The sequence below is a fragment of the Salmo trutta genome, unplaced genomic scaffold (assembly GCF_901001165.1).
Source record: "Salmo trutta unplaced genomic scaffold, fSalTru1.1, whole genome shotgun sequence".
In the NCBI taxonomy this organism is placed as follows: domain Eukaryota; kingdom Metazoa; phylum Chordata; class Actinopteri; order Salmoniformes; family Salmonidae; genus Salmo; species Salmo trutta.
The window spans coordinates 278,770-293,151 of NW_021822674.1; the positions used below are offsets into that span (position 1 = coordinate 278,770).

The 14,382-nt window shown below is 48.3% G+C and overlaps 2 protein-coding genes across 4 annotated transcripts in view; both read right to left on the minus strand.

Moving 5' to 3' along the window:
- Positions 1–647: 647 nt before the first annotated feature.
- Positions 648–14,382, minus strand: part of LOC115183167 (electrogenic sodium bicarbonate cotransporter 1) — a 227,889-nt gene continuing 214,154 nt past the window's right edge. For all 3 annotated transcript variants that reach the window (XM_029744503.1, XM_029744505.1, XM_029744504.1), the window contains 2 exons: positions 7,253–7,332; positions 648–5,590 (listed from right to left, as the gene is read on the minus strand). In XM_029744503.1, coding sequence (XP_029600363.1) covers positions 5,488–5,590; positions 7,253–7,332 — 183 coding nt within the window. In that variant the 3' untranslated portion in view covers positions 648–5,487. The remainder of the gene's footprint in view (positions 5,591–7,252; positions 7,333–14,382) is intronic.
- Positions 4,801–5,433, minus strand: LOC115183166 (extensin-like). The gene has a single exon (XM_029744502.1). The coding sequence runs from the start codon at positions 5,431–5,433 to the stop codon at positions 4,801–4,803; it is 633 nt and encodes a 210-aa protein (XP_029600362.1).

Genomic DNA, 14,382 nt, shown 5'->3' on the forward strand with positions numbered 1-14,382 from the left:
TGTTAACATGCATGTAACCAAGGCTTTTAAGGTTACAGAATCAAATCAAAGTTTATTTGTCTCGTGCGTTTTGTAGAATATGCACTAGAATGTAGTGTATAGCTTGCACTAGTATGTAGTGCATTGTAGTTTATAGTATGCACTAGTCATTTGTGTATTGTATACACTACTATGTAGTTTAGTGTATAGTATGCACTAGTATGTGTGGTGTATAGTGTGCACTAGTATGTAGCGTAGTGTTAAACATCCTATTAGTGTTACGTAAGTATTTTTTCTCAATCCAACCTTGAGTGCAGGTTTTTGTTCCAGCCCAGCATTTACACACCTGTTTCATCTAATCAAGGCATTGCTGACTAGTTGTTGAATTTGTGTGTTTTTTATTTATTTAATTAACTAGGCAAGTAAGATAAGAACAAGTTAGTATTAACAATGACATCCTACCAGGGAACAGTGGATTAACTGCATTGTTCAGGAGCAGAACAGATTTTTACCTTGTCAGCTCGGGGATCCAAACCAGCGATCTCTCAGTTATTGGCCCAATGAGCTAACCACTAGGCTACCTGCCACTCCTAGTGCTGGATTTGAACGAACATGTACACATTGTTGTGGCATTGCTTTGTAAAGATTTAAGAAACATACCACGCTCATTTGATAAATTCAGTTTATTTTTAATATGCATTTCATTTGAAAAATATAAATTCTAAAATTAATAATTTCACCGGTTTTGTCCTAAAAGTCACAAAAGTCAATTAAAAAGGGTTAGTATGTAATACACTAAAATTAACTTTTTAATTTAACACTTTTTTGCATGTTACATGTTTTAGAATCGGTCCAACATGCTTAATGTCCTTCAATCAAGTTGAACTAACTACCTCCATAATATGTCCCAGACATAAGTTACACTCATTTCCACTGACTATGGTTAAAACATTGATTCTGAAAATACAGTATGTAGCATACTGTTACGTGTTGATCTACAGATATCTTGAAAGAAACAAATTAACACAATGACAAAGATAAAAGTTTACCTATTGCATCTTGGTGGTCCAACATGCGGTTATGTATATACAGATATATAGAGGAGAAACCTGGACCGTATTCATAAAGGATCTCAGAGTAGGACTACTGATCTAGGACCAGTTTGTTCATCATAATTAATAGGATAACATACACTGGAATGGATCTCACAGTAGGAATACTGATCTAATCGGTTTGTTCATCATAATTAATAGGATAACATTCACTGGAATGGATCTCACAGTAGGAATACTGATCTAATCGGTTTGTTCATCATAATTAATAGGATAACATACACTGGAAGGAACTGATCCTAGATCAGCACTCCTACTGTGAGATGCTTTCTGAATATCGGCCCAGACTCACTGGTCAAGACTGACTGGATACAGAGTGAGCTTGAGCAGTGGAGTCAGCCAGCCAGTCAGACAGTCAGCCAGTCAGACAGTCAGCCAGTCAGCCAGTCAGCCAGTCAGACAGTCAGCCAGTCAGACAGTCAGCCAGTCAGACAGACAGCCAGTCAGACAGACAGTGGGCTCGTTTGTGGTAAGGTGAAAGCAACCGACTGTAGACGAAAGTGGAGGAGTGAAGTTGGAGTCGGACACTGATGTGGTTTTTGGACAGCAAAGCTCAGTACAACATGGCAGTGTTGCCATTGTTTATAAAAGTTGCTCTTTATAATGTTGAGATAAACATTTCTCCAACCCTCATATCACACACTCACAAACTGTAAATATATGTGTTTACATTGTGCTATCAATTGGTGAAAGAGAGCCCGAAATATATAAAATTGTACTTATACAACGGATGGTTCTAATCCTGGATGCTGATCGGTTAAAACAACATTCTAGACGTTGTCTATTCCACAAGTCACCAGCGGCTAAAGCTATGACGTTAAAATGCCTATTTACTCTGTTCCATCTGACTGCACAATCCATCAGCCCAGCCAGGCAATTTATAAACTTGATCTCCATTATAAAAAGCCTCTCGACATTATCTCAAATGTTCTTTTCATTAACATTTAGTTTTCAACAGTGGAGATTTGTATAAACCTTGCTGTCTGTCTCCGACATTTGCAACATTGTTTCAATGTTAAATTAGATCTCCAGATGTCCCATAGTATTGAACGTGTCGGGAGTCAGGACGAGACAGACAAGCAGGCAGGCAGCTTTTCTCAGTCATGAATCAGCTGGCATCATTTTATGGATATATACAGAGAAATGTCAATAGAAAACAGGTAAAACAAAACGAAAAGCAGCTAGTTTGCAGTCTTTGCAACTCCTCTGAACAACAGTGTCCTGACGAGAGAGCACATTTTCTATTCCAGGCAAAATCGCTCACCATTAGCTCATTGCTATGGATGTATCCAAATAAATGTCACTAGAAATAGCTTAAACAAACGCAATTGAAGCTACTTTGCTGTTATTCTGGCTGTACTGTTTGACATAACTGTGAGTTAGCTGTATTTGGTTAGCTAGCAAGCAAGGGATAAGAGCGTTGCCAGCCAGTATGGCAATGGAACATTTAGAACAAAAACATACAGAACATGAAGACTCAACGACTGGGTCGCGACTCTGGCAACCGAACGGATAGAACGAACGAACGACCAGACGGCTTGGGTAGCAACATTAGATTTGTGTTGGGACTATATATCATGGAAGGATGAAGGTATAAATTCATCATAAATTCATCATAAAGTTTTTAATTAAAATGTCCATCATTATATGACTATGTTGGTAACCTGTTATATAAAAGTGATAATGGCCTCGAAGCCGGTGTTTAGAGGATATATTGGCACGTTAACAACACCCATGCCAATATATTCTCCAAACACCGACTTCTCAGGCATTATCACTTAAATATACACTTTATACATGAATCGTGGCAAAGTTGTTTCCTGTTTCAGTCATGTCCTTTGTCATGTTCGCGTGGGTCAAACAAAAACACCCTAATGATTGGTTGACAATAGACCCACCCTCAATGCAGGATCAGGTTGGTACAAAGCAACTACAGAAACTTGCTGTGGACTGCAGCCAAAACTTCATGACCTTTGATCACATGGTTTTGTAAAGTTCATGCAGTCGTTATGTAGGCGCAAGTCTGAATTTCTTTTCCTCATAATGCAATACACTTTGTAAGACTTGATAAAAGTGAACCGCTCGAACGTGCACAGTCAGTCATCCAGATAGTCATTTAAACAATCAGTCAAAATTATGATGCTATTAGATAAAACAGCCGTCATTATGAATGGGTGGTGTTCAGAAACAGCATCACTGTGTCGGCTGAACCGCTGTCCAAACTCTCTCTGTAAAGGACAGGGCACACCATAACAAACGTCAGCCATGAACAATAGATCACATGCTGGGTATCCACTAACTCTGACAATTCCACATGTAGAACCCTCAGGAAATTGAAAGGAAATGGAGGCCAATGTTCTGTGATCAGAAGCAATAGGACATCTGCAAGCTGTGCACAGACGACATTGGTCATGGTGTGACCTTCAGACTTTGGGATGGAGGTCTTAGTCTGACATGCAGGTTACATTGGGAAGACTGAAGTCTGGAACCTCTTCCCCTTATCAAACATACATTATGGTGGATATTTAACACAAGTACAAACTAATAATTGTTCAAAATAAAGGAAGAATGGCTTCCGTTTGGTTGGACCTGACATGTTGCAGAGCAGCCTTAAGTCTGACCAATGAAAGAGGACATTGAAATGAAGTCTCTCTGAGTACTGCAGTATCTGTGTGTCTCACAGGTGGTCATTACAGTTAACAGTAAAGTGTTGCAATCACAACTCCAGTGGGAAAATGTGATATAAAATCTGCATCTAGACAAACAAAATACCAAACATTGTTTAAAAGTGAATTAACTTATATTGCAATAATTATATTATATCTCTATGTCACATGTATTTCTCTGATTTTATATTATATTTAATCTCTTGAATAAACTGTACAAGAGGTAAAAGAACAGAAGACATATAAACTATATTCCATGCTGTGTCCATCTAGAGAAATGAACACACACCGTCTTGGCAGCTAAAATAAGAGGTAGAGCTACAAAATCAATCAAAATATTATTTTACGCAATTCCTTTTATACTTGTAATAATTGAGACGAAGAACTATATATAAAAAAAGAGCAGAATAGGTTCTACATGCTTCTCTAATAATGAGAACACAACTGTGGAGGAATTACGAAGAACAGCAGAACCATAGAACAGCAGAAACGTAGAACAGAAGAACGGTAGAACCGTAGAACAGTATAATTGTAAAACCATAGAACAGTAGAACAATAGAACCATAGAAGAGCAGAACCATAGAGCCGTAGAACAGTAGAACCATAGAACAGTAGAACCATAGAACAGTAGAACAGTAGAACCATAGAGCCGTAGAACAGTATAATTGTAAAACCATAGAACAGTAGAACAATAGAACCATAGAGCCGTAGAACAGTAGAACAATAGAACAGTAGAACAGTAGAACCATAGAACCAAAGAAGAGCAGAACCATAGAACCATAGAACAGTAGAACAATAGAACCATAGAACAGTAGAACAGTAGAAAGGAGTTAGATGTGTCAGACACACTGCTTCAGAATAAGGAAGACAGATGAACCTACAGCAGTAGCTGTAAAAACTGAAAGATCTAGTGATGAAACAATGTTCTCCTCTTCCTATTGGTTGATCCCTGGGAGGCTCAACTCCTCCCTTCAAGTCAAGTTTCAGATTATCACTAGTTTTCATTATTGGTTTTTGGAAAACAGAAAGCAAACAATAATTGTTTAAAATAATTCAAGTGTGAGTATTGTTGGTGATGAGTGTTTGTGTGAGGAGGGTCTTGGGGCATGGACGAGGGGCTTGGGGCATGAAGGAGGGTCTTGGGGCATGGACGAGGGTCTTGGGGCATGGACGAGGGTCTTGGGGCGTGGAGGAGGGTCTTGGGGCGTGGAGGAGGGTCTTGGAGCGTGGAGGAGGGTCTTGGAGCGTGGAGGAGGGTCTTGGAGCGTGGAGGAGGGTCTTGGAGCGTGGAGGCGTGGAGGAGGGTCTTGGGGCGTGGAGGAGGGTCTTGGGGCGTGGAGGAGGGTCTTGGAGCGTGGAGGAGGGTATTGGAGCGTGGAGGAGGGTCTTGGGGCGTGGAGGAGGGTCTTGGGGCGTGGAGGAGGGTCTTGGGGCGTGGAGGAGGGTCTTGGGGCGTGGAGGACGGTCTTGGGGCGTGGACGAGGGTCTTGGGGCGTGGACGAGGGTCTTGGGGCGTGGACGAGGGTCTTGGGGCGTGGACGAGGGTCTTGGGGCGTGGAGGAGGGTCTTGGGGCGTGGAGGAGGGTCTTTGGGCGTGGAGGAGGGTCTTTGGGTGTGGAGGAGGGTCTTGGGGCGTGGAGGAGGGTCTTGGGGCGTGGAGGAGGGTCTTGGGGCATGGACGAGGGTCTTGGGGCATGGACGAGGGTCTTGGGGCTGTTGAGATGCAGGGGCTACAGAGAGGTCTCAGACCCTCGGCTCTTCCAGCGGTAACCATTGTCATCAGGGTCCATCTCAATCCTAATCTGAGGCACGTTGAGTGGACTCATCTCTGGACTGTAACACAAAGGGACAGACAACGTTTTTTAATAACATCACATTAACTCATATTAATTCATAGATTCCACATTTTGAAGTGGTCAATGGGAAGGACCACATGATTCCATCCAGGTCTTCAGGAGGGATCAGCCAATGAATTATACTGGTGAGGAAATATTCCATAACTCCAGAGGGCAGTAAATCACCAACTTTGTATTTATACCTGTTCAGACATCACCCTCCAGGGGGCAGTAAATCCCCAACTTTGGCTTTATACCTGTTCAGACAACCCCCTCCAGGGGGCAGTAAATCACCAACTTTAGCTTTAAACCTGTTCAGACATCACCCTCCAGGTGGCAGTAAATCACCAACCTTGTATTTATACCTGTTCAGACATCACCCTCCAGGTGGCAGTAAATCACCAACCTTGTATTTATACCTGTTCAAACAACCCCCTCCAGGGGGCAGTAAATCACCAACCTTGGCTTTGTACCTGTTCAGACATCACCCTCCAGAGGGCAGTAAATCACCAACTTTGTATTTATACCTGTTCAGACATCACCCTCCAGGGGGCAGTAAATCACCAACTTTGGCTTTATACCTGTTCAGACAACCCCCTCCAGGGGGCAGTAAATCACCAACCTTGTCTTTATACCTGTTCAGACAACACCCTCCAGGGGGCAGTAAACCACCAACCTTGTCTTTATACCTGTTCAGACATCACCCTCCAGGTGGCAGTAAATCACCAACCTCGTATTTATACCTGTTCAGACAACACCCTCCAGGGGGCAGTAAACCACCATCCATGTCTTTATACCTGTTCAGACATCACCCTCCAGGTGGCAGTAAATCACCAACCTTGTCTTTATACCTGTTCAGACATCACCCTCCAGGTGGCAGTAGATCACCAACCTTGTCTTTATACCTGTTCAGACAACACCCTCCAGGGGGCAGTAAATCACCAACCTTGTCTTTATACCTGTTCAGACAACACCCTCCAGGGGGCAGTAAATCACCAACTTTGGCTTTATACCTGTTCAGACAACCCCCTCCAGGGGGCAGTAAATCACCAACCTTGTCTTTATACCTGTTCAGACAACACCCTCCAGGGGGCAGTAAACCACCAACCTTGTCTTTATACCTGTTCAGACATCACCCTCCAGGTGGCAGTAAATCACAAACCTTGTATTTATACCTGTTCAGACAACACCCTCCAGGGGGCAGTAAACCACCATCCATGTCTTTATACCTGTTCAGACATCACCCTCCAGGTGGCAGTAAATCACCAACCTTGTCTTTATACCTGTTCAGACATCACCCTCCAGGTGGCAGTAGATCACCAACCTTGTCTTTATACCTGTTCAGACAACACCCTCCAGGGGGCAGTAAATCACCAACCTTGTCTTTATACCTGTTCAGACAACACCCTCCAGGGGGCAGTAATTCACCAACTTTGGCTTTATACCTGTTCAGACAACACCCTCCAGGTGGCAGTATGCACCCTTTCAGTTTGTTTGCCTCAATAGCGCTGCCCATTGTCTCACAGATGCCATAATGGTACAGATACAATGATGTGACGTCTTTCCAAGTCTACGATGTGACCCTAACCTTGTGACCTCAGCATCCACCATCCAACCACTATACACACACACACACACACCTCTGTAAATGAGATCTCACCTTGACTGACAGTTGGCCTGGTAGAAGAGCAGCTGCTCAGCACGATGAGTGTCGATCCAGGAATGATGAGGATTTATCTCCTGGGGAGGACAGACAGACAGACAGACAGACAGACAGACAGACAGACAGACAGACAGACAGACAGACAGACATTACATCACACCTGGCTTCACATCACTACTAGTAAACTGACAAAGCGGAGTTTGACTATTTCTTCTAGGATTATTTTTGTTGACAACATTATCACTGTGAAGAGTGCATTTTTTGTAGTATTGCAACAAGTTATTGCTGATGAATCCCAATATGTGCTTTTCTGTTGCTACCACAAACACAGTGATATTTTGAACATGCTGAAATATGCAGTGCATTTCAAGATGATGGCCAGGATTCAATCAAAGGCCCACTGGCTTGTCGACAATGCACCTTTCATATGCAATAGGGTAGAGTACCTGTGTTCTCGGAGATCGAATTCCCCGTAAATGCTGCAGATCTCGGTTCCAGAATAAATGACCTTCAAAAGTAAAATGAGGTGCGCTTGTCGACAATGTGCCTTTGATTGAATCCTGGCCGGTGTTCCAGCATTGCCAAACATCAAATATGGTTTGTATGAAAGAGGTCGGCTTATCAACATGGTAGAACAGTCCTCTATACACAACAACCCCGAGATCACCAATATTCCAGCTTTTAAACAGTGTATTAGACAAAGCAGGAAGAAAAGGTGGAAATATCCCAAAGCCTTTGAAAACATCTGAAGCACCTTACAGGCACATGTGATGGTGCTTCAGATGAATGATTAGAAGTGAACAGGGTTAGGTGAACAGACAGAGAGAAGTAAAGATCAAACACTGATTAATTTTAGTTAAGAGCAGCAGAGACCGCGGAGGACTAGCATGAGAGAGAGAGCAGGGGGTGAGTGAGAGAGACAGGAGTGAGTGAGTGAGTGAGGGAGGGAGAGAGAGAGAGAGAGAGAAAGGGGCATGAGTGAGTGAGTGAGAGAGGAGAGAGAAGTGAGTGAGTGAGTGAGTGAGTGAGTGAGTGAGTGAGTAGAGAGTGAGGAGAGAGAGAGGAGTGAGTGAGTGAGTGAGAGAGAAGGAGAGAGGAGTGAGTGAGAGAGAAGGAGAGAGGAGTGGACCACACAGCCCAGCTAACAGAGGACCACACAGCCCAGCTAACAGAGGAACACACACAGCCCAGCTAACAGAGGACCACACAGCCCAGCTAACAGAGGACCACACAGCCCAGCTAACAGAGGAATAGCTAACAGAGGACCACACAGCCCAGCTAACAGAGGAACACACAGCCCAGCTAACAGAGGACCAGCCCAGCTAACAGAGGACCAGCTAACAGAGGGGCACACAGCCCAGCAGAACAGAGGAACACACAGCCCAGCAGAACAGAGGAACACACAGCTCAGCTAACAGAGGAACACACAGTCCAGCTAACAGAGGAACACACAGCCCAGCTAACAGAGGACCAGCCCAGCTAACAGAGGACCAGCTAACAGAGGACCACACAGCCCAGCTAACAGAGGAACACACAGCCCAGCTAACAGAGGAACACACAGCCCAGCTAACAGAGGAACACACAGCCCAGCTAACAGAGGAACAGCCCAGCTAACAGAGGACACACAGCCCAGCTACCAGAGGACCACACAGCCCAGCTAACAGAGGACCACACAGCCCAGCTAACAGAGAAACACACAGCCCAGCTAACAGAGGACCACACAGCCCAGCTAACAGAGGACCACACAGCCCAGCTAACAGAGGACCACACAGCCCAGCAGAACAGAGGAACACACAGCCCAGCTAACAGAGAAACACACAGCCCAGCTAACAGAGGACCACACAGCCCAGCTAACAGGGAAAAACACAGCCCAGCTAACAGAGAAACACACAGCCCAGCTAACAGAGGACCACACAGCCCAGCTAACAGAGAAACACACAGCCCAGCTAACAGAGGACCACACAGCCCAGCTAACAGAGGACCACACAGCCCAGCTAACAGAGAAACACACAGCCCAGCTAATAGAGGACCACACAGACCAGCTAACAGAGGAACACACAGCCCAGCTAACAGAGGACCACACAGCCCAGCTAACAGAGGACCACACAGCCCAGCAGAACAGAGGAACACACAGCCCAGCTAACAGAGAAACACACAGCCCAGCTAACAGAGGACCACACAGCCCAGCTAACAGGGAAACACACAGCCCAGCTAACAGAGAAACACACAGCCCAGCTAACAGAGGACCACACAGCCCAGCTAACAGAGAAACACACAGCCCAGCTAACAGAGGACCACACAGCCCAGCTAACAGAGGAACACACAGCCCAGCTAACAGAGGAACACAGCCCAGCTAACAGAGGACCACACAGCCCAGCTAACAGAGGACCACACAGCCCAGCTAACAGAGGGCCACACAGCCCAGCTAACAGAGGACCACACAGCCCAGCTAACAGAGGACCACACAGCCCAGCTAACAGAGGACCACACAGCCCAGCAAACAGAGGACCACACAGCCCAGCTAACAGAGGCCCACACAGCTAACAGAGGACCACACAGCCAAGCTAACAGAGGACCACACAGCCCAGCTAACAGAGGAACACACAGCCCAGCTAACAGAAGAACACACAGCCCAGCTAACAGAGGAACACAGCCCAGCTAACAGAGCAACACACAGCCAAGCAGAACAGAGGAAAACACAGCCCAGCTAACAGAGGACCACACTGCCCAGCTAACAGAGGACCACACAGCCCAGCTAACAGAGGACCAGCTAACAGAGGACCAGCTAACAGAGGACCACACAGCCCAGCTAACAGAAGACCACACAGCCCAGCTAACAGAGGAACACACAGCCCAGCTAACAGAGGAACACACAGCCCAGCTAACAGAGGAACACACAGCCCAGCTAACAGAGAAACACACAGCCCAGCTAACAGAGAAACACACAGCCCAGCTAACAGAGAAACACACAGCCCAGCTAACAGAGGACCACACAGCCCAGGTAACAGAGAAACACACAGCCCAGCTAACAGAGGACCACACAGCCCAGCTAACAGAGGACCAGCTAACAGAGGAACACACAGCCCAGCTAACAGAGGACCACACAGCCCAGCTAACAGAGAAACACACAGCCCAGCTAACAGAGGACCACACAGCCCAGCTAACAGAGGACCAGCCCAGCTAACAGAGGACCACACAGCCCAGCTAACAGAGGACCAGCCCAGCTAACAGAGGAACACAGCCCAGCTAACAGAGGAACACACAGCCCAGCTAACAGAGGAACACACAGCCCAGCTAACAGAGAAACACACAGCCCAGCTAACAGAGGACACACAGCCCAGCTAACAGAGAAACACACAGCCCAGCTAACAGAGAAACACACAGCCCAGCTAACAGAGGACCACACAGCCCAGCTAACAGAGAAACACACAGCCCAGCTAACAGAGGACCACACAGCCCAGCTAACAGAGGAACACACAGCCCAGCTAACAGAGGACCACACAGCCCAGCTAACAGAGGACCACACAGCCCAGCTAACAGAGGGCCACACAGCCCAGCTAACAGAGGACCACACAGCCCAGCTAACAGAGGACCACACAGCCCAGCAAACAGAGGACCACACAGCCCAGCTAACAGAGGCCCACACAGCTAACAGAGGACCACACAGCCCAGCTAACAGAGGACCACACAGCCCAGCTAACAGAAGAACACACAGCCCAGCTAACAGAGGAACACACAGCCCAGCTAACAGAGGAACACAGCCCAGCTAACAGAGCAACACACAGCCAAGCAGAACAGAGGAACACACAGCCCAGCTAACAGAGGACCACACTGCCCAGCTAACAGAGGAACACACAGCCCAGCTAACAGAGGCCCACACAGCCCAGCTAACAGAGGCCCACACAGCTAACAGAGGACCATACAGCCCAGCTAACAGAGGACCACACAGCCCAGCTAACAGAGGAACACATAGCCCAGCTAACAGAAGAACACACAGCCCAGCTAACAGAGGAACACAGCCCAGCTAACAGAGCAACACACAGCCCAGCAGAACAGAGGAACACACACAGCCCAGCTAACAGAGGACCACACAGCCCAGCTAACAGAGGACCAGCTAACAGAGGACCAGCTAACAGAGGACCACACAGCCCAGCTAACAGAGGACCACACAGCCCAGCAAACAGTAGACCACACAGCCCAGCAAACTGAGGACCACACAGCCCAGCTAACAGAGGACCACACAGCCCAGCTAACAGAGGACCACACAGCCCAGCTAACAGAGGACCAGCTAACAGAGGAACCCACAGCCCAGCTAACAGAGGACCACACAGCCCAGCAAACAGTAGACCACACAGCCCAGCAAACTGAGGACCACACAGCCCAGCTAACAGAGGAACACAGCCCAGCTAACAGAGGACCACACAGCCCAGCAAACAGTAGACCACACAGCCCAGCAAACTGAGGACCACACAGCCCGGCTAACAGAGGACCACACAGTCCAGCTAACAGAGGACCACACAGCCCAGCTAACAGAGGACCAGCTAACAGAGGACCAGCTAAGAGAGGACCACACAGCCCAGCTAACAGAGCAACACACAGCCCAGCAGAACAGAGGAACACACAGCCCAGCTAACAGAGGACCACACAGCCCAGCAAACAGAGGACCACACAGCCCAGCTAACAGAGGACCACACAGCCCAGCTAACAGAGGACCAGCTAACAGAGGAACCCACAGCCCAGCTAACAGAGCAACACACAGCCCAGCAGAACAGAGGAACACACAGCCCAGCTAACAGAGGACCACACAGCCCAGCAAACAGAGGACCACACAGCCCAGCAAACAGAGGACCACACAGCCCAGCTAACAGAGGACCAGCTAACAGAGGAACCCACAGCCCAGCTAACAGAGCAACACACAGCCCAGCAGAACAGAGGAACACACAGCCCAGCTAACAGAGGACCACACAGCCCAGCTAACAGAGGACCAGCTAACAGAGGACCAGCTAACAGAGGACCACACAGCCCAGCTAACAGAAGACCACACAGCCCAGCTAACAGAGGAACACACAGCCCAGCTAACAGAGGAACACACAGCCCAGCTAACAGAGAAACACACAGCCCAGCTAACAGAGAAACACACAGCCCAGCTAACAGAGAAACACACAGCCCAGCTAACAGAGGACCACACAGCCCAGCTAACAGAGAAACACACAGCCCAGCTAACAGAGGACCACACAGCCCAGCTAACAGAGGACCAGCTAACAGAGGAACACACAGCCCAGCTAACAGAGGACCACACAGCCCAGCTAACAGAGAAACACACAGCCCAGCTAACAGAGGACCACACAGCCCAGCTAACAGAGGACCAGCCCAGCTAACAGAGGACCACACAGCCCAGCTAACAGAGGACCAGCCCAGCTAACAGAGGAACACACAGCCCAGCTAACAGAGGAACACACAGCCCAGCTAACAGAGGAACACACAGCCCAGCTAACAGAGAAACACACAGCCCAGCTAACAGAGGACACACAGCCCAGCTAACAGAGAAACACACAGCCCAGCTAACAGAGAAACACACAGCCCAGCTAACAGAGGACCACACAGCCCAGCTAACAGAGAAACACACAGCCCAGCTAACAGAGGACCACACAGCCCAGCTAACAGAGGACCAGCTAACAGAGGAACACACAGCCCAGCTAACAGAGGACCACACAGCCCAGCTAACAGAGAAACACACAGCCCAGCTAACAGAGGACCACACAGCCCAGCTAACAGAGGACCACACACCCCAGCTAACAGAGGACCAGCCCAGCTAACAGAGGAACACACAGCCCAGCTAACAGAGGACCAGCCCAGCTAACAGAGGTCCACGCAGCACAGCTAACAGAGAAACACACAGCCCAGCTAACAGAGGACCACACAGCCCAGCTAACAGAGAAACACACAGCCCAGCTAACAGAGGACCAGCTAACAGAGGACCACACAGCCCAGCTAACAGAGGACCACACAGCCCAGCTAACAGAGAAACACACAGCCCAGCTAACAGAGGACCACACAGCCCAGCTAACAGAGGAGCACACAGCCCAGCTAACAGAGGACCAGCTAACAGAGGAACACACAGCCCTGCTAACAGAGGCCCACACAGCCCAGCTAACAGAGGACCAGCCCAGCTAACAGAGGAACACACAGCCCAGCTAACAGAGGACCAGCCCAGCTAACAGAGGACCACACAGCCCAGCTAACAGAGGAACACACAGCCCAGCTAACAGAGGACCACACAGCCCAGCTAACAGAAGAACACACAGCCCAGCTAACAGAGAAACACACAGCCCAGCTAACAGAGGACCACACAGCCCAGCTAACAGAGAAACACACAGCCCAGCTAACAGAGGACCACACAGCCCAGCTAACAGAGGACCAGCTAACAGAGGAACACACAGCCCAGCTAACAGAGGACCACACAGCCCAGCTAACAGAGAAACACACAGCCCAGCTAACAGAGGACCACACAGCCCAGCTAACAGAGGACCACACACCCCAGCTAACAGAGGACCAGCCCAGCTAACAGAGGAACACACAGCCCAGCTAACAGAGGACCAGCCCAGCTAACAGAGGTCCACGCAGCACAGCTAACAGAGAAACACACAGCCCAGCTAACAGAGGACCACACAGCCCAGCTAACAGAGGAACACACAGCCCAGCTAACAGAGGACCAGCTAACAGAGGACCACACAGCCCAGCTAACAGAGGACCACACAGCCCAGCTAACAGAGAAACACACAGCCCAGCTAACAGAGGACCACACAGCCCAGCTAACAGAGGAGCACACAGCCCAGCTAACAGAGGACCAGCTAACAGAGGAACACACAGCCCTGCTAACAGAGGCCCACACAGCCCAGCTAACAGAGGACCAGCCCAGCTAACAGAGGAACACACAGCCCAGCTAACAGAGGACCAGCCCAGCTAACAGAGGACCACACAGCCCAGCTAACAGAGGAACACACAGCCCAGCTAACAGAGGACCACACAGCCCAGCTAACAGAAGAACACACAGCCCAGCTAACAGAGAAACACACAGCCCAGCTAACAGAGGACCACACAGCCCAGCTAACAGAGAAACACACAGC